At 41.9% G+C, this 25,346-nt stretch overlaps 1 protein-coding gene across 5 annotated transcripts; it reads left to right on the forward strand.

The window, feature by feature from the left end:
• Window positions 1–58: 58 nt before the first annotated feature.
• Window positions 59–22,506, forward strand: PROSER1 (proline and serine rich 1). 5 transcript variants are annotated; one of them, XM_048486516.1, is made up of 15 exons: window positions 59–303; window positions 1,554–1,567; window positions 3,878–3,986; window positions 4,895–4,960; window positions 6,407–6,475; window positions 8,401–8,495; window positions 8,784–8,877; window positions 10,518–10,628; window positions 11,325–11,408; window positions 12,456–12,534; window positions 15,166–15,270; window positions 16,059–16,103; window positions 17,627–19,331; window positions 20,312–20,459; window positions 21,673–22,506. In XM_048486516.1, exons 3-15 carry the CDS (start codon window positions 3,942–3,944, stop codon window positions 21,802–21,804), a joined length of 2,778 nt encoding a protein of 925 aa, XP_048342473.1. In that variant the 5' UTR covers window positions 59–303; window positions 1,554–1,567; window positions 3,878–3,941; the 3' UTR covers window positions 21,805–22,506. The 5 variants fall into 5 exon arrangements, with proteins under 5 accessions (XP_048342473.1, XP_048342472.1, XP_048342476.1 ...); XM_048486515.1 differs by lacking the exon at window positions 1,554–1,567; XM_048486519.1 differs by lacking the exon at window positions 1,554–1,567 and having other exon boundaries at window positions 60–303; window positions 15,166–15,261.
• Window positions 22,507–25,346: the final 2,840 nt, after the last annotated feature.

Raw genomic sequence — 25,346 nt, forward strand, 5'->3', positions numbered from 1 at the left:
CCGACATCCGAAGCCTGCTTCCGTGTGGTGGTGGAGGAGGCGACTGCGGTGTCGCCTGGCGATTGCGTGCGCGCTTCCTCGCCGGCCAGTGGCTACTCTTCTGGTGCCGCTCCGGGAGCCGCGGGTGGTCAGAGCGCGCCGGGAAGAGGGAGGCGGAGGGGAAGTCTGGAGTCTTCCCTCGCTTGCAGGAAAGGCTTCGGGCCCCACCGGGCTGCTGATGCGGAGCGATGGGCGAACTGCCGGAGTAGTTAGAGGGCCGTTGCAAAACTCCGCGTGTGAATGAAGCGGGGACGGGTTCAACAGGCGAGTAGTGCTCCAGGCTGCAAGGAGGGGGCATACAAGCTGGCTCGTTAACTAGGGAGTAAACTTCATTCATCTCAGTAGTAGAAATGTGTTTCTGAGTAAGTGGGTGTGCAGAGTGATCCTGTGCACCTTTTATTTGGAAGCAGGCTGCCCTTGGATTAATTGCAGGTTAGACGTCATGTCGGTTTGCACTGGCCTTGGGCCATTTACAGGCTTCCTGCCTAACTGACCTCGCTGGGTCTGATTCTGCACTGGCAACTCAAACTGGTTGCGTGAACCCGTGTTGTCTGTGCCACCGTTTGTGCCACCGGCGGGAGCAGGGGCCATCTGGGATCACTGGGATCCCAGCGACAGGAGGCAGCACGGTTTGCACAGAGAACACTGTATGTCCATGCAAACCACGCAGTTGAGAATCATCCCCACCCAGTTACCAACACAATATGGTGGCTGCCTATTATAGAATCCACCACAATGGTGGGCAGAAGGAGTTGGGAATAGAAAACTTCCTGCTTGCCATAGTTTTCACAGACAAGCAAGAATTGACTGACACCTAGGTTAATGGAGAAAAGTCATTAATTTAGCAACTTTCATTTGACCCGGGTTCAGCCAAAAATAATAGGTCAGAAGCATTTGGGGGGTGAGTTCTGTGGGACCATCTCCCCCATAACACTTTGAAGAAGGGCCTGAACCTGTTACACTTGGCCTGTGCAAAATCACCATGAGTCGTTACAGTAAAGAGCAGGGTAAAAATATATTAATGTGATTTGCAGGAATATCTGATTAGACATCTGGAATTTTTTTGTTTGTGTAGGTGCCATAGCGTTGATCGGCCTTTAAGCTTCTTTCAATATGTTTACATGAACTGGATTCAAGAAGCTTATATTCTACTTGTAGAGGACCTCAGCATTTGAGCAAGTGTTTTCAACTCGGGTTGAATAGGTTTGTGCCAGATGAGTTATTCTAAAAGTATAGTTGGAAAAGGAGGATTGGTAGTTCCCATGGCCTCCAGTGAGTACTATGCTAAGGTTATGTATTTTGATATAGTCCAGTTAATGTTGACAAGGTCTGGGTTCTTCCTTTCTAACGCTGGTTAGCTGGGATAATTATGATTATGTTCTCTTCAACTTGATAGTGTTAAGACAAGACTTACAGGGAAAGACCAGAGGTTCATATGAGCAGTTCTCTCGTGACCAATTAGATGCTCTCCAAAGTTTGTGTAAGTTTGTTTATTTTGATTTCTCCTTTTTCAGGCTCATACATGAAGGTAACAACCCTTTCCTAGGTAACCTGAATTCAGTGGCATGTTGATTCTAAACTTGGAGGTTCCACTGAGCAATCATAACTAACAGGAACAGTTGTCTTCCATGAATTTTCTCATCCCCTTTGAAAGTGAGCTCTGGTTATCTCTACATCTGGGATAAGCTAACTTATTTCTTCGAATTCTGCTGCCCGTCAATTTCAGTGGGGGCCCTCTGCTCTATTGTTATGTGCAGTTGATCTTCCTGTCCAGTTTATCTATATGAATCGTATCGATCGCTGTCTCCCACATCCTTCATAGTTTGGAAAAAATCCTGTTACAGAACAGTTCTTACATCTGTAGACACATAAATGATTATTTTACCAGTTTCAATATGCTGTAGCAGGTTTTTTAATATTGTTAAAGTAGTTATACCCCATGTTTTTTCTTGGCTCAAGGAAAGAAACTTACATGTGTTTGGAAGTATGTACACCCAATCAGCAAATGTGGAAAAGATAGCTTTATTCTTTCTGTTTAAAAATTCATGTAAATAAAAATGGAAGTTCAGAAACTGAAGTTACTGATCTCTGGGGAAGTCATTTTTAAAAAATCTTAAAATAGTGACATTTTCAAGGGAACCTTATTGTTTATGTGGCTTGTGGCAGCTGATTGGATCTGTTTGCTTCAACACTTCCACTGTGCAGTGATGATTCTTGACTGAAGAAGTCAATGTTTCAAAGTTTAACAATATTCAGTTTTAATGAGAGTCTTTAATGTTGTGACATGTCCTCTTTCAGAGAGCAGGATGCAGTTTAAAGAGAACTATAATTGTGATGTGTATGCTAATTCCCTGGTGCAAGGTGTTTTTGCATTGTTTTTTGGCAATGCTGGCTGGAGATAGAACTAGGTTTCTATATGAACTTTTAGTTTTTGCCAGTTGGAAAAAGAACGGAGGGAAATGATTGGTACTTTAGGGATGTAGCAGTGTGCTACTCACTTTTTTAAATGACAAAAATAAGCCAAACACACCATTTTATATGTTAATTGTATTATGCATTCTATGTTCTTTGTCATAAGTGTGTTTTCTAGATTGGATAAGAAAATACACTTTACAAGTTTCCATCCTTTCACCACTACCACCTTCAGAAATCTTACATGTTTAAGTAAATGGCTTTAGAGAAGTATTGTGTAGTTGACTGATGGCAGCATTTGGCTAATATTAATTTACCAGCCTTAGATAGGAGTTGAGCTTTCTTCTGGGAGATCATGTAAAAAGCTTGGGGGTATTCTTGAATGTAGCCTTATTGATGGATGCATAGGTCATTACTGTTGGCGGGGGCATCTTTGTGGTCAATCTAACTTGCATTTAAATTCATGGGACTGTCCATTTGCCTACAGTCAGGTCAAAGGCATTTTCTGTGGCAGGGCTGGTCCTCTGGAATGATGTACCAGAGTGAGAGTGGAGGGCATCTTCACTTTCCACATTCAGGAAGTCTTGTCAAACAGTGGTTGATTCTGCACAGGGCAGATATAATGGGTGCAGGATGCTATGTAACCTGTTTTTGGGGTGACTTCACACAGGTCCCACTTCCCAAAACAAGTCTGCCCCATTTTATTTCCCTCAACCCAGGATTTTCAAAAATTGCTAAACCAGCTATCCTTTTGCAAAATCCCAGGTTGAAGCCGCTCCCACTGGAGCTGCCAAGCAAGAGTGGCTTTATTCTCCCCCCTTCCACCGTGCTGTCCATGGTCAGGGAGAATCCGCCTGCAGTTGCAGGAAGGTCCCTTTTTCTTTTTTTAAATTTTGCATGTTGCATAGGTGCAACTACACAGGTGCAACCGACTGTATTGTGGAACAATCAGCATGGCATTGGGGGTACACTTCTGCATGCCTGTGTAGCTACGCATGTGTTGCAGGAAATAAAAAGGGAAGTATCTTTGTGCGAAGACACAAAAGCAACCTGGATTGTTCCCATGGGCTCCAGTCGCTGCCTGCATGGCACGCATGTGAACGCGAAAAAGGAACACGGATTCCTTTATAATCACTGCAGTCCATTGTACATTTGCTGTGCTGAATCAACCAGTCTTATTTCAGAGGATTTTTGTAGCATCTTAATTCCAAAGTTAAATCTGAAATCAAGCAAAGGATTTGAGACATCGAACTTCAAGATTATTCAAGTTCTTCTACTAAATACTTCAGGAACAAGAAACAAGTGTTGTCAAACTGTTTAGCTAACTTACTAATTTGATTGTTTAGCATTCAGTTCAGCAGGGTGTGAAGTATAAAGAGATGCTAATGTATTTTCTGATTTTTCTTTTTGGATTTTTCTTCCACAGAAGGCAAGTTTACAGCAAAGGGTGCCTGGAACAGACAAGGGGCTGTGCCCTTGAAGAAAGCAAGATGGATAAGAAAGCATTTGAGATGGTGCTTGATGAAATTAGAAGGGTAATTTGTTAGTTAAGCAGATATTTTGTAAATGCAGTGCCATATTTAACAAAAGGAAAATCAAAATTAGCATTGGGAGCAAGTTTGGCTTGCAGAGTACCATGAAAAAATTCATATTTTGAATAGAGCTGTGTGAAAAATACTGGATTGTTGAAACAATTGGGTGTTGAGTAATTGAAATACTCCTTTGTACCTATGAAAAATAATACTAATATGCTTGAACCTCTGTGCCTTCAACCTCTTTTTCTGTTGCGTAATGTTTACACTGTAATTACTATAATTACTATAATTTGTCAGAAGTGTGCCTTTTTACAAAACTGTGATTCTTAGCATTTTAACAAGTGCTGTATTTTCATACATTTCACCTGTGCATTGAAGCACACAGGTTGGATCCACTGATTTGTTAGCAGAAGGCATTGACAGTTTCAGAACCTTCCTGCATTCACCCTTTCCCTTCAGTAGTCCTTTCTTAAGTCAGGAAAGTTTATTCCTAGGGTCACAAAACTTACATGAACTTATAACCATGTGGTTCAGCAGGGGCTTGCTGCTGCAGCCTGTTGACCTATTATAAGTCCGTGAGGGTCTTGGAACCCTGGAAATCATCCTTTCCAACCCAGGGAAAGTTTGCTGGGTGGGAGGATCACAGGAAAGATCCACAGTCTTTGCATCCCCAATTGACTGGATCCAACCCCAAATCTTTAGGATCAGGATGCAAGGCCCTATTGGATTCAATGAGACTTACTTCACAGATTGCTGCCAATGTCAGTCTTTTCTAGAATGCATTCAAGAGACTTCATTTGCTATCTAAAATACTATGTTTCATGATTGGCCAGTGCCCTTCATTTCTGTAGCACTGCAAACTGTATCATCTGGCCAGACTTTGACAACTACCTTTTCTTTATTTTTAGGCTGTATTGATGGAATACAAATTAAAAGCCATTGAGTATGTGCATGGATACTTTTCTAGTGAACAGGTAATAAGTCTGGAAAGCATTATCTCATTTGACAGTTCAGATCAAGGGTCCCTGTTGTTTTTCTATTCAGATAAGTATGGTGGGATCTGGGTTATGAACCACTACAGGCAAATCAGATTGACGTCATAGTCTCTCCTTGTTTCAGAAGCTACAAATTAGGATGTTTGCCAGCCACTTCTCCATTCTGCTGATGTTACGCAAGAACACAGAAGCTAAACAAGAGACTGTGGTATAGTAGTTAAGAGTGGTGGACTCTAATCTGGAGAACTCGGTTTGATTCCCCACTCCTTCAGATAAGCAGCAGACTCTGATCTGGTGAACCAAGTTTGTCTCCCCACTCCTACACATGAAGCCTGCTGCATGACTTTGGGCTAGTCACAGTTCTTTCTGAACTCTGTCAGACCCACCTACTCCTTAAGGCGTAGGTGTCAAACTCGTGGCCCTCCAGATGTTATGGACTACAGTTCCCATCATCCCTGTCAGCATCATGCTGGCAAGGGATGATGGGAACTGTAGTCCATAACATCTGGAGGGCCACGAGTTTGACACCTGTGCCTTAAGGTGTCAGTTGAGGGGAGAGGAGGGGAAGGAGTTTGAAAGCCGCTTTGAGATTCCTTCAAGGTAGAGAGAAATGGGGTAGAAATCCAAACTCTTCTTTGTAAGTAAGGTGTGCATATACAAAATGGGAAAGGGATCCCTTTGATCCGTTTCTCAGTGCCAGAGAAGACAGCTGCCATTAGCTTTTGCTTTACCTCAATTCAAATTAAAATTATAGTATGCCAATATTGACTTAAAAAGGAAACTCCCACTAAAGAGGTAGTATATCAGTACTAGAAGCTGGCATTGGGAAAGGTCTTGGCCTCCGTGCCATATTGTTGACCCTCCACAGCAGGGGTCTGCAACCTGTGGCTCTGGAGCCATATGTGGCTCTTTCAGCCTTATACTGCGGCTCCATGTGGCCTGGAAGTCGGAGGGTAGCGTGGGCGTGTCCCTCCAGCCCTCCAGAGCAGTGCTGGAAGGAAAGGTAAGTGGAGGGGCAGAACTGGAGGCATGGAGCTGCCTCTCCGGCTCGGTAGATCTTTGGGGCCATGAAAAATGGGTCCAAATGGCTCTTTGGGTGGTAAAGGTTGCCAACCCCTGCTCCACAGCAACTGTTTGGCACTTTGCGAGACAAGATGCTGGACTAAATGGGCCACTGGTTTGATTCAGCAGGGCTCTTGTTATGCTGACAACATAATTTAAAATATAGAGCTTTTGAGATTTCTGTTTATGTAGAAATTCTCATTTCTATAAATTTTTGGACGTGCAGTAATGATCAACTTTTAAATTATTTCTAAGTCGTTTTTATACTCTTGGATAATTCAGTAGCTGCAGATATTTTCCTTGTTGGGCAGTGAGGAAGATGCATACTTGTGTGATTACATAGTAAGATTTCTTTCATTGCAGGTTGTTGAGTTGCTGAGGTACTTCTCTTGGGCTGAACCACAATTAAAGGCAATGAAGGCATTACAGCATGTAAGCTTTAGCTGAAGCAATAGATTAATTGAATCAAATGTCTTTGCCTGGTCTCCATGGAAACACATTTCCTGCAACTTTCTGATTGGCGGCTCCCGATTACCAGTTTTGCTTTCTAAAGAGGGTATGTGTTGGCTTTTGTGGGTTTTCTGGGCTGCCTGAGTGTGGTATCATGACCACACAGCCCAGAAAACCTACAACTGTCAGTTGATTCCAGCCTTGAAAGCCTTCAACAATACAGAGCATGTGTTGTTTGCTGTCTTCATGCTGTGATCATCAACTTCACTCTGGTGGCAATACTTACTGTGTATGCCACACAATTAAAAAAGACACAGTGGCTCATATTTCAGATGTCACTGGAAGACCATTGCCAAGGCTTTGCTTGAAAAGTTCAGATGAAATATCCCGTCATCTGCTTTGGCATCTTCCTTTCGTTAACTTTGGTTTCCTAAGATTTACAAGAGAGCCGTCTTTCTGCTTCTTGTCCTGTTCTGTGTGCACAGAGGGGACTGTATGATTCCCCTGCCCCCTCTGGATCCTTTTCAGTATTTGCCACGTGACCATTTTCAAAGATACAGCAAGTATTTCATATTATTCAAATACTACTATTCATGTTATTCAAATACTAGACCTTTGTCATCCCATTAACTTTTTTAAAGTCTTTCAAACTTCCATCTTCTTTGGAGTTGTGTTGCCTAGAAGTTACAATGAAATGTCCCCTGTGCTGAACAAATTGGTCCAGCCTTAAAACAAACGCTCTTAAACATCTTTGAGATTTTGCACCAGAATGTCACATTTCTCAAGTTGATCAAAAAAGGGAAGTAGGTTTGACGGTTAGAAATCATTTTATTTTCCTCTGTGTGCCTACTGAGCGTATGCGTATAGTGTCCAGGTGTCTGTAAATTCCCTCCAATTTTCTTACTTCCCTTTCATTCAAGTAGTATACCTGGTCTTTCCTAATGTTGTAAGACTCTCTCAGTTCTAAAAGCTGATGGTCTGAATCCTTCTCCCTTAAATTCTTTCAGAATGGGAGTAATTCTGACATGCTCACTTAGTTCCTTTTAGTTGCCTTGTTCTGTCATTGGTGCTTTTTGCCTTGTCACAATTTCACATTTTATGACATTTTTAACGAATGGTCAGGATGGGATCCAAATGTCCTTTCTTGTGGAAGGCACATGTGGAAGAAGCCATTTGTGCCAATTCCCCCTCCCACTTGCTGAAATCTCCCACCTTGACCCACACAAGGTTCCTGGGAGTCCAAGGGAGTATGACCAGGGGTGGGGGAGACAGGAAGTTGCCATTTCAATTCATAGAATCAGAGTTGGAAGGGGCCATACAGGCCATATAATCCAACCCCATGTACAATGCAAGCATCCCTGACCAGTGTTCGTCCAGCTGCTGCTTGAAGACTGCCAGTGAGAGGGAGCTTACCTCCTCCCTAAGTAGCCGATTCCAATGCTGAACAGCTCTTTCAAAAACTGTTTTTAAAAATTCTAATATCCAGCCGTTACCTTTCCTCATGTAATTTAAACCCATTAAACCATCATGCAGTGCAAGTTCCTCCTCCTCCACATAGGATTCAAGCCTTTCATGTTACTTATTTTTCCACACTTATTTTTTTGTCTGTATCTCTCTGGAGTTGAGCAGCCAGTCTAGCAATGTCCTTTGAGTTGTGCCTTCTTTCTGTACCTAGACCCAACTCCCACTTTCCAGGGAATAGTCTGCCCTTCCAGACTATAGGAGGGTCGATTAAGTTCCTGCCCTCTGATACTGTAAGTGGGGTCTAGTCCAGTAAGCTGTTAAAGCTGAAATATACTCTGCAATCCAAGTATCTATTGTCACAGGCTGAAATGTTTATGCTATGAGTCTAAAAGTGACTTATGTGATAGGGACTGAGGCAACTCGCTTTCTTCTTTTGTTTCTAGAAAATGGTAGCTGTTTCTGCCTCAAAAGTGGTTAACATCCTCAACTGTTTCACTTTTAGCAAAGACAAGCTTATTGCACTAGAACTGTTGGCTTCGTAAGTATCAGCTGTTTTGTTTTGCATGCCTGCTGTTAATGCTAGCTTAAATCGTTTTGTTTTTGCTGACACAGGCTTGAACGCTTAAGAAACTGGATTTGACTGATTGATGGGCTGTGACTGTTCGGTGTTAAACACCTTGCCTGTTACACTCAATTTTGTTGCATTGTTCAGATATATTTTCCCTCTAACATTTAAAAGCATGTGAATACTAAATTTATATTGTGTAGTACTCTGTTAAAACACATTGTTATTGAGGGACAGTCATTCATTGCTTCTTTATCATAGCAATATTGTTGATGCCCAGAATTATCGCCTTATTGAAGACCTCTTCAAAATTAGCCTGTCTGAGAAGAAGAGATGCAGGAGAATTCTCGAGCAGGTAATGCTGCATGGCTTGTTGGATATTTCTTTAGCATAGCTCAGACCCTAGGCCATTCTGCACTAGATAGAAATGAATCTGAAGTAGTGAAGTATAGCGTGAGTAGAGCACTTTTTCTATGAGGTAAAGCTGGACAATCCGGGATTTATCAGTCTAGAAAAAAAAGATGGCAAAAGGAAGACAAAAGTTCAAAAAATGATAAAGAAAGATGATAGAGAATAAATTTATGGAAAAAGAAGATAGCCCTTTCTCCCTTTCTCATAATAATAGAACTTGGAGGCACTCAATGAAATTATGGGGCAATAAATTAGGAATTACTATTTCACTCAACAATTAATTAAACAATGGAATTTATTCCCAGTGGAAGTAGTAATAGTTACAACCAAGACAGCTTTAGAAGAGGGTTAGACAGTTTCATGGAGGAGAGGCCTGTCAAGAGTGCCTGAACAGTGCTGGGTAGCTGCAGTAAAGGAGGATCTTGCCCTCTAGGATTGGCCATTATATGAAATTGAATGCTGGAATAGATGGGCCACTGGTCTGATCCAGCAGGCTCTACTACTGATAGGACCACAGGAATGAAATCTCATCAGTGCCAAATAATAATTCTCATTAAGAAGGTTTTCTGGATTTCTTGTTGGTGCACACTTGCACAATATAAAAACCAATTATGAACTAAACAGTAGCTACATTTATTTTATTTTTATTTATTCTTCGATTTATATCCTGCCCTCCTCCGTAGGGCTCAGGGCGGCGAACAACAAGTCATAAACAACAAAACAATAATAATATCACCATAATAGCAATAAGCATATAACATATAACAACATATAACATCAGATATAACATCAGATAAACAACATGAATAAACATCAGTAATCATAACATCACAATAATGCCATAGATAAGTTGAGTGGAGCTAGGGCTATCCATCTTATTCTTAGGTATGTGTAGATTCATTCTCAATGTGCAGTCCAATCTGGAGGGGGGCAGGTGGAATCCCTCCGGAGCTGGTGCACCCCTGCGCTGGCGGAAATGGCCTTTCCACTGGTGCAAGGGACAAATGCGCTAGCGAAGGGGCAACTTACCCTGGCAGCTGGGCACCATGCGGCCCCGCAGCGCCCAACCCAGAAGCTGGCTGCATTGTGTAGACCCGCTGGATTGCACTGTAAAGCAACAAGAGGGAAATGGATGCTCAGTGCTGCAGTCAAGGAGGAGATAGCACTGTGAGGTTGCCTCCACAGGTTGCAAGGTGAGGTTGAAGATAACAACTAGTGTTGGGGATGATGAGACTATCATAAGGTCAGGTTGTGACCAAGAAAACCTTGCTTAAGAATAAGATGGTGAGTGGAGCAGGAGTTGAAAAGACTGGTTGGTCACTAGGAGGCTATTTTAGAGCAGGTATTCAGAAGGTCTTATTTGCATGCTTGCGTTGTGTAAAAGGCAGGACTAAAAGGGTTCCTAAAAGTTGGGCCAGTCAGGAAAGCATCTGCATTCAAAGAAACACTGCCTATCAAGAATCCAGTAGCCTGAATTTTACCATTCAGGCTATACTATCCAAAAACCTTGCTGGTTTATCAACCCACCAGTTTGGAGTGTCAGAGATCAATCTGATTGGCGGATGTTTTTTTCTCATATTTCAGGCTTCCAAAGCAGGTTGCAAAGCACCTCATGCAATGATCTCTTCCTGCGGCATGATCCCTGGAAACCCTTATCCCAAGGGGAGGCCCAGCCGGATCAACGGCGTTTTCCCGGTATGCGTTGTCTTAATGAATTTTGTTCACGTTTACTTAGTTGGGGGCTGTTGGGGATTAACTTTTTTTCAAGTAGCACTGTATCTCTTTGGATATATATTTGTGATGGGAATCGCCTATAAGAATTGTGAATAATGTAAAGCAATCTCAGTTTACATCAGAACCAATATAGAGTTCATTTTACAAAAAAAAATTAGCAGGTGTAATTTATTCATCATCCATATCCAGCATCAAGTGTTGATAATCCTTACACTATTGAAAGCTTTTTTTAAAAAAATGATAATTCTAAAATAGTGGAGTGATTGGGCTGTCTTTAGTGCTCCTGTTCTTCTGTAAACCATTGCTTACTGATCTGTAGCCAGCTGAAGCTGAATGCTCATAATGCTTAGTGCTCATACCTCCAGGACCACCTCTCCTACTATGCTACTACTAATGACAGCCTTTTGAAGGTGGGTAAAATGGGAAACTTGTGCATTCTCTGTGGTGGCTTCCACCTTGTGGAATAATCTGCCTGAGAAGATCAGTGAAGGGTCCCACATTTCCATCACGTCACAGAATGTGCAAAATAAATGTTCAGGAGGCTGCTTTTACAAACTGATTAGAATTGCAGATCTTTCATCTCTGTTTGTGGCATGTTTTCATTTTTCACAATGCATAGAATTAGATGCTCAATAGTGAGTTCTTTGTATGTTCCAGGGGTCACCTATCAAAAAGGACAATGAAGAGTATACGAATGATGGCAAAGGAATTGCAGCCCGTATTCTTGGCCCATCCAAACCAGTATGTCGTAATTACCTTTTTAAAAAGATAATATGATGTGCCTTATTCATCTACTCATAATAAAGTGCAATTCATCGTGGCAGAGAATTAAATGTAGAGTTAAAATTGCAATAGTGGGTTGAATCCTGCTATCTGTAGGTGCAAGGATCACTGGATCTTCCCTACTTTCACTCAAGAAACAGAAAGGGAGTTCTTATTCCTTTCCCATCCCCACCACAGCCACCTGTTTGGTGATATTAATTCACACAGGCCATTCAGTCATGAGAATAAACATTCCTGGGATTGGAAGTGGAGAGGAAAAAGCCCAGACTGTCATTACTTTCTGCTGGTGGCGCATGAGATCCAAGCTCCTGTTTATGAAGAGGGTGGAGTAAAATAGTTAAACTTAGAGGAACAATTAATATTTGTAAGTGGCCTTTAGGAAGACAAAAGACTCATTGCAGGCGGGGTGGGGGGAGGAGGAAGTATTATAGGTGCTTTTCGGGGGAGAGAAGGAAGCATTAGAGGTGCTTTTCAATGTCCAGAGTGGGGATATGTAAAAGATATGAAACTCTGTAGCTGACACTTTGCAGGCAGCATTTGGACATAAGGTTCTTTCCTTGGCAGTTCTTCAGTATAGAAAATTAGTATAAAGCTGCTGGTATCTACTGTGAAATACTTTGGAAGTGTATCTTACAGGTACCTGTATTAATTTAATATTCAAAGACTTGTGTAGCCAGCATGGTGTAGTGGTTAAGAGCAGGTGGACTCTAATCTGGAGAACTGGGTTTGATTCCCCACTCCTCCACCTTAGTGATGGAGGCTTATCTGGTGAACCAGATGTGTTTCTGCCCTCCTACACATTCCTACTGGGTGACGTTGGGCTAATCACAGTTCTTTGGAACTCTCTCAGCCCCACCTACCTCACAAAGTGTCTGTTGTGGGGAGAGGAAGGGAAATGAGTTTATAAGCCCTTTTGAGCTTTCTTACAGGAGAGAAAGGTATAAATCCAGACTGCACCACCACCTCCTTCTCTTCTTCTTCTTAAATATGGTCTCTTTTCCTTAGGCTCCAGCAACATACAATCCACACAAGCCTGTTCCTTATCCTATCCCTCCTTGCCGACCTCATGCAACCATTGCACCAAGTAAGCTTGGGGGCTCTCTGCTATTATTTCTCCTCTGATAATATTTTTACTGTGGAAGAAATGTATAACCATAATGTATAATAACCTGTGTTTTTTGTGTCTCAGACATGTATAGTGTCTTAATTATTTGATTTTTTGAACGCACTACATGATATCTGAAGCTGTTCTCTTTGAGTCTGTCACATCCGGTCTCCTGTATGTGAATGCAGAGCTGAAAAACAGTTCTGCACAGCATTGTATGTGTTGATTTGGAGAACTGCCATAATGATCTCAGTGGTGAGACTAATCCCATGTTTCTCAGAACCGTTCAACAAAGTTCACTTATTCTGCATGAGTAATTCAAGTTTTAACTTTGGGGGAAATGTAACATTATTTTGGAGCTGAAGACTTTTTGTTTCCATTTATCAGCAAAGGTGGCAAACCACTGAAATGTGCAATACTGGCAAAATAGATCGGGGACTTCAGGTTCTGAAAAGAACAGCAAAAATCACACTTTGTGATACTTGTCAGCATGGTGTAGAGAGGTTAGAGTGCTAGTCTAAGAGAATCTGGGAGACCCAGATTTAAATTCCCACTCTTCCATGGGAGCTAAACTGGGTGACCTTGGGCTGGTCACTATTTCTCTTAGCCTTACTTTCCTCATTTGGTGGTAATTGTGGGGATGTAAAGGAGGATGTAAGCCTCTTTGTGGTCTCATTGAGGGGGAAATGGGATATAAATATCCAAATACTTAAGTACTAAATATTTATCCTGGCCTTTTCTAGTTTATAAAGAGTCAACAGAAATTCGTCGTGCTTACAAGACTATGAGGTTTAGACATTTTTCAAAGAATCATAGAGTTGGAAGAGACCACAAGGGCCATCAAGTCCAACCCCCTGCCATGCAGGAACACACAATCAAAGCACTCCTGACATTTGATCATCCAGCCTCTGTATGAAAACTTCCAAAGAAGGAGACTCACCACTCTCCGAGGCAGTGAATTCCACTGTCAAACAGCCCTGACAGCCAGAAAGTTCTTCCTAATGTTTAGGTGGAATCTCTTTTCCTGCACCTTGAATCCATTACTCCGTGTCCTAATGTCTTTTTTTAAATAATTTTTTTATTGTATCATTTGAATTTTACAGTTTATAGTAATTTCCTTCTTCCTACATTTTCAAACAATACTTTCCCCCCCTTTTCTCCCTCCCCCCATTATTTCTTCTTCATAGTTTTGTCACACAAACAGCAATAAGTTCATTCTCTGTATCTTCTCCCATATTTCTTCATTGACTCGAGCTTCTTTCATCCAGTCCACGTATATTATCCATATCTTCAAAATTTCATTCTGTTTCGTGTCCTAATGTCTGAGACCACAGGAAAAAAGCTTTCTCCCTCTTCGACAGGATGTCCCTTCAAATATTTAAACACCTTCGCTTCTCCTGTCTAAACTTCCTAGCTCCCTAAGGCTCATTCCGCACATGCAGAATAATACACTTTCAAACTGCTTTCAGTACTCATTGAAGCTGTGCGGAATGGCAAAATCCACTTGCAAACAGTTGTGAAAGTGGTTTGAAAACGCATTATTTTGCGTGTGCGGAAGGGGCCCAAGTCTCTCTTGGTAGGGCGACTTAGGAAACTGAGGATGTTTAGTTTTTGTATTGTCGAAGGCTTTCACAGCTGGAATCAACTGATTGTTGTTTTTCCACACTGTGGCCATGGTCTGGTAGTTTTTGATCCTAACGTTTTGCCTGCATCCATGGCTGACATCTTCAGAGCTGTGACATACCTCTGAGGATCAAAAATGTCAAAATGACTATACCTGGATTACAATAATAGTCAATATAATACATAGTCAATATAATACACAATACTAAATATAGTGCTACATAGTTATGGCCATTCAATATCACAGTCCAAGCATGTGCAATTTAAAGAATAGAAACAATTTGCACAGTTTGAATGATATAAACATGTGAGTAGATCATTGATCATAGGAGATCTGGTGTCTTTCAAGCATAGTCCAGATGATCCACCAGGTTCCTTTTTTGCTCATTTTGTGGAATTATTAAGTCCACTTCTTCGGTAACAGTTTTAAAATCTTTGCCCACATTCTTATAGGATCACCATTCTCTTAAAAATGTTTCATGTTCATGATAAACTCATTCACAATGAGGTTGTCCCATCAGCACAACGCTAAGCAAGATAGCATAGTATCTTTGAGAGACACAGATCTTCTTAGGATAGACTATACCCATCTTTCTTTGTTTGCTATACTTCTGAAGATGTCAGCCATATATGCAGGTGAAATGTTAGGAGCAAAAACTACTAAACCACAGTCACAACAGCCAGTATAGGAATCTTTCTTTCTTTCTTTCTTTCTTTCTTTCTTTCTTTCTTTCTTTCTTTCTTTCTTTCTTTCTTTCTTTCTTTCTTTCTTTCTCTCTCCTCTCTCACTTTCTCTCTCTCTTTTTTTTAGTCTAAACTAAAGGCTCAGGAATGCTTCTGAATTCCACACAAAAACAGTATTCTGCCTTTTGGCCTACAATTTCAGCTGTACAAACAGCTTGACATAGGGAATAGATCTGTCACTTAAGGATTTGTCTGTGTAACTGTATTTTATCATAATTTATTATCTTTTTTTTTCTTTACCAGGTGCTTACAACAATGCAGGTCTTGTTCCACTAGCCAATGTCGTAGCTCCTGGCTTGCCAGCTCCACCACCGTATACTCCTAGTCATGTAGGAACAGGTAAAGCAGGTATCCTGTTAATGATCAGTGTACCTTGGTTATGCTGTGGAGTAACCAGGAGAAGGGGGAGGGGCTGTGCTGATGTTTTGGGGCTGCAAGCTCCTTTCTCCAGCAGCGGACACCACTCTCCTTGGCGGCTACTTCTGTGGTTTCAGAATAGGATAGAAGGAGAGGTTTGTCCCTGGCTGTGCTTGAGTTTTTATCCTTTTCAAGAGATGTCAATGATGCAGAGACAAAAATGTGAGGAAAGAGGAGCCTCATGGGAAAGAGTGGGGTGGAGGTATGGGACACTCTCACAACACTGGAAAAGCTAAAGTTTGCACCAGAGGATAGGAGCATCCTGCCACAGTGCATCCTGGATGTGAACGTCTTCTACCGCAGAAGGAAGCTACTGCTCTTGGAAACACTATTAAGGCTGGGGTGCTGTGTGGTTTCCGGGCTGTATTGCCATATTCAGCAGCATTCTCTCCTGACGTTTCGCCTGCATCTGTGATCCTCTGAAGATGCCAGCCACAGTTGCAGGTGAAACGTCAGGAGAGAATGCTGAGAACATGGCAATATAGCCCGGAACCCACACAGCACCCCAGTGATTCCGGCCGTGAAAGCCTTTGACAATGCTATTAAGGCTATCCTCCACCTCCAACATTCATGAGCCAGTCTTCCCTGACTGGGATGCCATGGGGTTGTTCAGGGATCATGAAAAATGTGTGCTTCTTACCCACCTAAGTAGCAATGGTTGGCACTATACTTGTTTCCATTAAGTAAATGTAAGACCATGAATTATGTTCTTTATGTAGAAAATGAAGAGATTTCCAATCAGGCAAAATCTTCCCAGAGCCAAGGTAAGCCACAAATCTATTGACCCAAGATTATAGTAAATTAAAATGTGTTAAGAAAAGCCTACAGTGATAATTCCATTGAATGCTGGTTTAGAAAAGAATCAATTTATATTTTAATAGGAGCAATTTTAAGGTAAGCTGAAGTAATACCAGGTGTTTAGAATTCTTTTCCAGTGATGAGTCTCAACCGGCATTAAATATAGAAGTGCATGTCATAATTGGAATGCAGGAAACATAGGAAATATTTCTTAAAACATTGAATAATGTGAGAGAAGTCCCACACCTGCTGTGTAGACTTGTCCATTTAGAGACGTGATGCATCATTAAACAAGTTGCCTTCTGCTCACCAACCAAGGCAGCCACCCCACCCCCTGGGCTTGACCTGATCAAGTAACACCTATAGCAAAACCAGGCCTTGTAACCGATCAGTTTGACACTCTTGTCTCTAGGTGGCACTCTGATCCTAGTTAAGGTTTAGGGTTTTTGTCAGAGCTCCTTAGTCCGGGGAAGCAGTTTGTGTTCTTAAATCTGGCTTCCAAGTAGTTAAGCACAGTTAAGAGGGAACTGATGTTTATGTCTGCACATTCTTTAAAAAGGCCATTTTTATTCTGTGCCCCAAAAGAAACAATAAGATTTATACCATTGAAGTGCACCTCAAATAGTTATGTGGCTGCATTATGGGCCTTGTAAATGTTTGAAGGAGTCGTCAGAACTCCACTTCTCAACTGTTCTGTGGGCCTTCAGACTCCGCCTCCCCCCCACAAAAAAAAATTTTCATTGAAACTCAGGAGCTTGCAATATGTAAATTTCCTCTGCTTAACATCTGAGATGTGACCAGGCTAGTCTGGAGCTATCCAGATCAGAGCAGTGTAACCCCAGTTTACACTAATGTGCCTACTTTTCATACTTGTTCAATGTGGATGTCTTATGGGGCCTAATACTTAAACATGTACAGAAACTGGAAGATGTGGAAAGATAAATGAGGGGATAGTTAGTGGAAATCAGTAATTGAGGTCAGGAGAAAGGAAGGCCAATATGTGCACTACATTGTTTTGCCTGAACTCCAGAATTCTCCAAACTCTGCCTATATTTTTTTCAAAAATAATTCCACAATCCTGAATTTAAAAAAAACTTTTTAAAAAGTCTTTCCAGCAAATTCTAAGTATTGGTCTTGTGGTGAAGCTAGTGTACAAGGACAGGAAAGATATCTGAATAAGTTATGTGGGTGTCTTTTTATCACACGTGACTTTATAGATAAGCAGACAACAGCAATTATGGACTTTGGGGAAAGAATGAATTTTACTTGCTTTATAGTTTTGACAGTTGAACAGTTCAAACAATAGTAACTAAACTGCTGGTTGTGTCTCACTCTTGCATACCTTTTTTGTTTGTTTTTTGTTAAGGCAGTACACTTTTTAAAATTTGGTCCTGTGCACTTCTGGTGAACTGTGTTAGAATGCAATCGTGTTGAATACAAGCATTTCTGCTGGTTTCCAAGAATTCTCACTGGTTTTGTTTCTTTCCAGCTTTTGCTACACAAACGAATCATCTCTTTACACCTCATGGTTCTAACCCTGCTGCTACTTCAGCCTCTACCCCATCACCTATTAAGGCAATAAGCCACTCATCGACGCTAGCATCTCCAGCTATCCCAGGGATAAGCATGTCCACTCCTGTTCTTCCCGCCTTCCCTGGGCAGGTCATCTCCTCTGTCCATCCACCTCAGCCGTCGTCAACCCCTACCCCCACTGTTGTCAAATCCCATTCCTTGCCTAGTGTTCCTGCCACATCCACCCATTGTGCCACCTCTGCTTCCCTCCCTGCCACTTTCTCTGGGCTGTCTTCTATGCTCCCTGCCGCAGCAGCCCCTCAAGGACTTTCCACACAGTGTGCCACTTCTGCACCTAACGAAGCCTTTGCATCCGCCTCAGCATCCGCCACCACCTCTACCAGTAACTCCAATGCATTGCCATCTGCTTTCACTGGCCTTCCTTTGTCCTTGACTCCCACTCCACAGGGAATAGCTAGTCCCATTCCCTCTGCCATTGCTGGTTCTCCTGCCACTAGCCTCCCCTGTCCTCTTAACTTGCCAAACCCACTTCTGTCAGTCTTGAAGGGGTTTCTGTCAGTAAACGATAGCTCCGCAATGAGCTCAACAGTTTTGCCTTCTGCTGTGACTGCTGAGCTTGCTTCTTTATCCAGTCTTACAAGCCAGAACTCTGAAGCCTCCTCTACATCTGGTAACAAATGTTACACTCCAACTGCACCCTCAGCCCTTCAGCATCCTTCCACTCCAGGACTGGCCCTTTTCCCTGGGCTCCCACCTCAGTCTGCAGCTAGCAACAGTGCAGTCCCGCCTGCATTACTAACACAGTCTCCCTTGGCCACGTTACCATCCTCCATTATTCCTGTCAGTGGTGCCTCCTCAGTTTCTCTTTCCCATTGTACAAGCCCTGCTAATCCTGAACAACACATTTCATCCACCCTGACGGCTCCAGCCCTTCCAGCTCTGGTCAAAACCGAACCAACCAGCCCAACTCTTTCAGGTTTCAAAGGCCCTTTGCATTCCACTGGGCCTTCTCACAGCACTTCCTGTTTATCGGCAGCACTTGGGCATGTGTATACCTCCACTAGTTCCTTGCCGGTCAGCCTCCCTAGTTCCCTAAACCCAGCGCTCTCCAGCCTCTCCTCCTTGAGCGCTCCTCTGAACAGCTCCCCTTCCATTGCTCCCCATGGCTCATCTGCTCCAATGGCTCCTGTGTATAATGCATTGCCGCCTTTTACTTCACTGACCAGCAGCTTTGCTTTTCCCAGCAACCCACCCCTTACCCCGACAGGGTCTCTGTTGCCCATTGCGCCCACGACTTCATCGGCCATCTCTGCGCCTCATGCCAGCTCCACCAGCACCGTCCTTCCGACGCTCATTGCTTCAGCAGCTGCCCCAGTGCCACCCTTCCCCCTTAACCTCTGCAGTGCTGTCCCTTCCCTGTTTTCTGTGCCTCAGGTCCCTCTAGGCTCATGCAGCTCATCCTTCCCACCTTTCCCTGTCTCTAACACTCCCTCTGTCACTCCTGCTCTCCCTTCTTTCCCTGGGCTCCAGGCATCTTCTACAGTAGCAGCAGTCGCCCCGCTGCCGGCAGCTGCCACAGCCCCAGCCCCAGCTCCAGTGCTGCCAGGGTTTGCCTCGGCCTTTAGCTCAAACTTCAACTCGGCACTCGTGGCCCAGGCTGGGTACGTTGTTCACTTTCAAGGGCAGCCTCTTTGGAAAGATTGTTTTATCATTTATGCAAGGGTGTGGTTTCTAATCATAATGGCAAAGTACTGATAAATTAACTGTTTAAATACTTTCAGTACATGCTTTTCTGACATTCAGAAAATCACAGCTTGTAAACTCTTGTACATTTCCTTACATTTTATCCTGGGGGAGCTTTGAGCAGAACTGTAGTGAATGTCTTTAGTTTTCACATTTGAGGACTTCAATTACAGTTGGATTTTGAGAGTTCCTAAAATAGGAACTGCCGGGCAGTATCTTATATTTTTCCATTGTCTGAACCGGTGTCATCGTTAGAAGATGATGATGATTGTTACTATTATTAATTAAATTTAGTATACCGCCTACCCCCAACGGGCTCCGAGCGGTGCACAATAAAACCAGACAATCAACATAAACCAAAACCAATATGCAGCATAAATTAGAATTTAAAATAAATATATTAAAATCCCAAGATAGCTAATAAAATCCTGTTTAGCGGCGTCTGAGAACCCAAAACCCTCCTCTCCAGAGGGGACCGGCAATATGCCGGTTAGGTGGTGCGTGGGGGCTTTAGCAGAGGGGACTGGGAGTATTTGGGAGATCCAAGTTCAAATTCCAATATGCCATGGGGGCTCACTGGGTAACCTTGGGCCAATCACATCCATTCATCCTAGCCTGCCTTATAGGATTGTTGCGAGGATAAAAGGAATGACACTGGCTGCTTTGGGTTCCCATTGGGGAGAAAAGCAGGCGTAACTGAAGTGAATATCAAATATTTGCAACAGCATTTCTGTTTTAAAAAATCCTCTAATGGATCAGTACAAACATAAATGTTTAGTGCCTGTAAGCTGCACGGCCTTACCTTGGAATGTAGTCCCATTCAGATTGTTCAGAGCTTTTGATGTTAAATGTTGCTTTGTCACCAGTGTTGAATGTATTTTCTATATGGTTATTTCAGCCTGACCTCTGGCCTTCAAGCCCCTGGAAATACAGTTTTCCCAGGACTCCTCTCTCTTCCTGGCATCCCTGGACTTGGCCAGAGTGCCACACAATCTTCCCTGCAGGAACTGCAGCATACTGCAGCCGCTCAGTCAGCATTGCTACAGGCAAGTGAATGTCACGGGAGTGTTGGGAATTTGGGAAAAAGTTGCAGGAACTGCAAGCTACAAATTGTAACTTCTGTTGCTGAGAATTGGTGAATAAGTTGCATGTAAGGTGCATACTTGTTTTGTTCTGGAAAACTTGGCCTGGGATACAAAAGAAATACCTGAGATAATTCATTTGGATATATAATAGAGGCAGCTACGTGGAGAAGGTACAATTGGAAATCCACAGACTTAAATGTCATTCAGTTTTCTTTAAAAAAAAATTTATAGCAACTGCTGAATTTTAAAAGTTTTCTGGAAAAATTGGATTTGGAAAATATTCTGGAGGGAAATTCCTGTCCTCTACAGTAGAGCATGGTCTGACTCAGCATGATTAGTTTGTTTTGTGTTTAAACAGTAAACAAAATGTTTAGAATCATGTTAATTTTATGTCCCCATAACAACAAAGATTTGAACTGAAATATTTGATTAGGAGAAAAATAATTCAAATGTGGTTTGATTAGGAGAGAGAAAATCAAATGTGGTTTAACTGCTACATTCAAATAACTTCAGAGTTTTACATGGACATTTTTTTATTGGAATCATGTTTTCAATATTTAAAGACAATATAGCATGTACATCTCTTACATTGTTCACATATTTTTAAAAAACCCAAAGCAGTGAGAAGATGTATTGTGGGCGTGGCTTGTCCACTCATTTGTTTCAACACTCTTTTGCACAGAAGTCACTGGGGCACCTCCAGTTCACTGTCACTTTGAATGTCAAAATCTAGTAAAAATCTTTGAATGTCAAAATCTAGTAAAAATCAGATCTGATCAGATGAAGTCACAACTTTATTTTTTATTTGGATTGTTGTTTTTTATCACCACCTCCAAGTTTCCAAATCAGCATAAACCCTCCCCTCCCCCGCCCCGCCCTGCCCCACCACCAATAATGTTACTGAAGTTCCTATTGGGGAGAAAAACATCTCAATATAATTTAGATGTATACAAATCTAAATAAATGCTAATCCTGGAGATAATCACATTTGAATATCAAGCTTGCCTAATATTGTATAGACAGTGGTGTCAATATTGTTAACTTTAACAATAAATTAACAATGAACTTTTAGAAATGGTAACAGGGCATTTTTCTGCCCCATATCGCTGATCATTTCTGAGTGTATTGGATTTTTTGTTAACATTCTTTTGTGTGTGTGTGTGCTTTCTTAAAGGCCCATTCAGCTTCTGCTCTTGAAAACTACACATCTCAGCCTGATGGTTTTACTACATATCCACCAGCGTCAGGAACACCAGGAGCACCTTTTACATTGCAGGCTAGTCTGCCTCAGAGTGGATGGCAATAAAGAACTTCCGTTTCTCCTGCAGAGAGCCGTTTTTGAAGAATGTTGTGGTAGCTTGGCAAAGCCACTGATGATGTTCCCATTGAAGGCTTTGGAAAATATTTGCTTCAATTTGTAGCACTGAAGAGGAAGAGAAGAAGGATTCTAAGAAGCTGTTTCCAACACACTACACAACAAAATGAACTCTGTTGCTTTTTATCAGTAAAAACACTGGGTGTCCCTAATTCAGTTCCCACTAGTAAAAATTCAGGGTACTTGGATCTTCACATAACCCAGCCTAGGGGGTCAGTATTTTTTTTAAATAAGTGATTTGGGGTAAAGAGTGTTACATGAACTTTTGGGGACTAATTTAATGCCATGTTTGATATGGTGTTTTTTTGCTAAAACGGAAGTTTAAATCAAAGGCTCCCAGAATGTCAGATGCTCTCCTTTCTTCCCACCTCACGTTGCGTATCAGATTCCTCTGCTTTTCCCAGGCAAAAGGCAGTTTTCTTCTCAGTCTATTCCAGTTCCCTGCCTTTCATTTTTAATGTTCTGGATTGCCTTTCCAATTCATTTTTGCACATATGCGTCTAAAGAGCGAGCCAACATGGTGTAGTGGTTAAGAGCAGATGGACTCCAATCTGGGGAACCAGGTTTGATTCCCCCACTCTGCCACTTGAGTTGTGGAGGCTTATCTGATGAACTAGACTAGCCTGTGCACTCCAACACATGCCAGCTGGGTGACCTTGGGCCAATCACAGCTGTTCGGAGCTCTCTCAGCCCCACCCACCTCACAAGATGTTTGTTGTGGGAGGGGAGGGAAAGGAGATTGTAAGCCCCTTTGAGTCTCCTTACAGGAGAGAAAGGAGGGATATAAATCCAAACTCTTCTTCCAAACTCTAAATGCTATAATATGTATCAAATCGCCCCTATTCTTTACCTGTACATGCTTCCAATCATATATGTGTGTGTCTCCTGTTGGTGAAACATTGGTAGAAACTCTGGTGCATCAAATGTACACTTCAGTTTCTGCCTGACATGTCAAAGGCCTGCTGAATTGTGAGCAAAGTAGTCACTTTTCTTAAATGAAAACTGCACTATCATATAATGCTATATTGTAGTAAGATAAGTATTGATTCTCTGGCTAAAAGACTGCATCTAAAATATCTGTGAAAATGCCAATTTAAACTTTTAAAATGTATCCTCCACCCCATGTACCTACACTGTACAAGTGGCTGGCACTAGATTATCCCCTGCTTCCACACAACAGAAGTCAGCAATGTACTCACAAGGATTTTAAAGACAGATGGCTCATTTGAAGTGTGAATGACGCAAAACAAGCTATAGATGATACTGTTATGTTAACGAAGTGCTCTATATTGTTATAGTATACATAGTAATGAATAGAAAAATCCCTAATATCTCTTAAAGTCTTCATCATGTTCTAGATCTACATTAGCGACATGCTTGATTTGTTTTTTAATGTGAATTGCCAGAAAAAGCAGGGCTTGATACCTTTTTCTCCTAATGATGGAAGCATAGTAGGTGCGATTAATACAGGTTTCCACAAGTGAAAAGGCATGAAGAACACTAATGTGTATATATCTGTATTTTTATAAAGTTTTTTTAAATAAAATATGTAGGGATGATACATACGTTTCTAAGCGTTGACTAGAATAAACAATTCTTTACAAAACTGTTTTGTCTTTCATTGACAAGTTGCAGGGAATTAAAGTGAGTGTATTTATGCTTTTTTTGAGGAAAGTTTTTTTGCTGTCAAGCCACTTCTGACTTACAGCAGCCCCTGGTGGCATTTTCAAAGCAGGAGACATTCAGAGATGTTTGACGTTGCCTGCCTCTGTGTCATGGTCCTGATATTCCTTGGAGGTCTCCCATTCAAATGCTTGCTGGGTTCACCTGCTTCTGAAATCTGATGAGATCTGGCTAGCCTAAGGGTAACATGATACTAAAAATCAGAATATTTAAGACTCAGGTTTGAAGATATTCACCTCATGTATGTGTATCCTAAAGTAGTTAATTAAGTTCTTAAGTATTCAGATAAAAATGGAGGGACTTGAACAAATGAATTTTGACTCTTGAAAGCTTAGATGTTGAAAAAAAATGGTTGTCTTTCAGGTTCTACCAGTCTGGAATGGTGTTCCACTACTACAGCCTAACACTGTAACCCACCTAATATATCTATATTAAATTTCAGTTTTTGGAGTGGTATAGAAATACCTCATCATTTTGAAGTACATGTCATTTTATGCCTCCATTTTGTACAAGAGGGCCCTTTCCACAAAAATCTAAATTGTAAAACAATTTCAATCCCCTCCCTTTGTGTACATTCACCCCCTAGAAACAGGTCCTGGCTGCCAGTACATAATTTTTCCTTTTTTTTTTTTTTTTTGGAGCTGTGTTGAATTGATGCTTTAATGCTTTATAGCCTTGTGCTGCATTCTATACCTCTCATATACTTGATGCTTTAAAGATTGCGCCCCCCCCCAAAAAAAAAAGAAATATAAGAATGAACAGAGTAATGCTGCAAATAAACAGGTGAGGAGGAACTGAGTGAGCTTAGAAAATGGGTTGAGGAGGAAGTTCAGGGAAGTAGAGAAGAATGTGAATTGAATGTAGTAAATAAATCGCACAGCAACTGAAGTTGTTTTCAAAACATTTCAGCCAGAGAATCATTTGAAAAGGGGATTCATTTAACATGTTTTGAGGTTGGGAATAAAACGTTTTGGGTAAACGCAATGCAGAACTCCATGGAGAAAACGTTTTTATTTCCTGCCTCAAAATGTTTTAAATTATGCAGAAAAGCCTGAGGACATAAAAACATTTGGGCTCGTTAGGAAAGATGACCGTGAATGTGCACATAATCCATTATTTGCTGTGCACTATTTTTGTCCATGTATTGAGCAATTTGGAGAGGGGTCATGGCTCAGTGGTAGGATCTCTTTGGCATACAGAAGGTCTCAGAATCAATTTCTGGCATATCCAGTTAAGAGGATCAGGTGCTAGTTAATGTGAAAGACCTCCAGCCCTGACCATGAGGGCAAACTACGTAACTAGTCTGAGTCGACAATATTAATCTTGAGGAATTGATGGTCTGACTCAGTGTAAGGTAGCTTTGTGGGTTCAACTCTTGGTGGTGGAAGAGGAAAGTGCCATCAAGTCACAGCTGATACAAGGCAAGCGTCTAACAGACATTTGCCATTGGGGCAGAGTAGACCGCCCTCTCAGCCTTGAGAAATTCAGTTAGTAGGACATTCTTGCGCACCCATCACACACGCTGCATTTCCACAGAAAGGTCTGCCTCCTGGTTTGCTCTGAAACGCTCAAGAAAAGCCTGCGGAGAAGTTACATTATAGAGGCTCCGATTCTCCATATTCTATTTCACTGCATCACTCCGCATCTCACAGAAATCCGGAATAAAACGTCAAGAAAGGGAGAGTAGCAAGTCAGGGCACACGCGCCAAATCACCCGTTTTCGAAGAAACCCCTTTAAAATCCTCCTTCAAAAAGTCAGGCTGTTCCTGCCCTCCACCATCTTTAGAGGC

This window comes from Sphaerodactylus townsendi, linkage group LG02, assembly GCF_021028975.2.
Source record: "Sphaerodactylus townsendi isolate TG3544 linkage group LG02, MPM_Stown_v2.3, whole genome shotgun sequence".
Classification (NCBI taxonomy): domain Eukaryota; kingdom Metazoa; phylum Chordata; class Lepidosauria; order Squamata; family Sphaerodactylidae; genus Sphaerodactylus; species Sphaerodactylus townsendi.

Bases quoted from the DNA above. Each gene is read 5' to 3' on its own strand.
- PROSER1 (XM_048486516.1), top strand. From the start codon at position 3,942: ATGGATAAGAAAGCATTTGAGATGGTGCTTGATGAAATTAGAAGG. The intron at 6,476-8,400 runs GTAAGCTTTAGC...TTTTGTTTCTAG, and splicing joins CAATGAAGGCATTACAGCAT to AAAATGGTAGCTGTTTCTGC. The intron at 16,104-17,626 runs GTAAGCCACAAA...GTTTCTTTCCAG, and splicing joins AAAATCTTCCCAGAGCCAAG to CTTTTGCTACACAAACGAAT.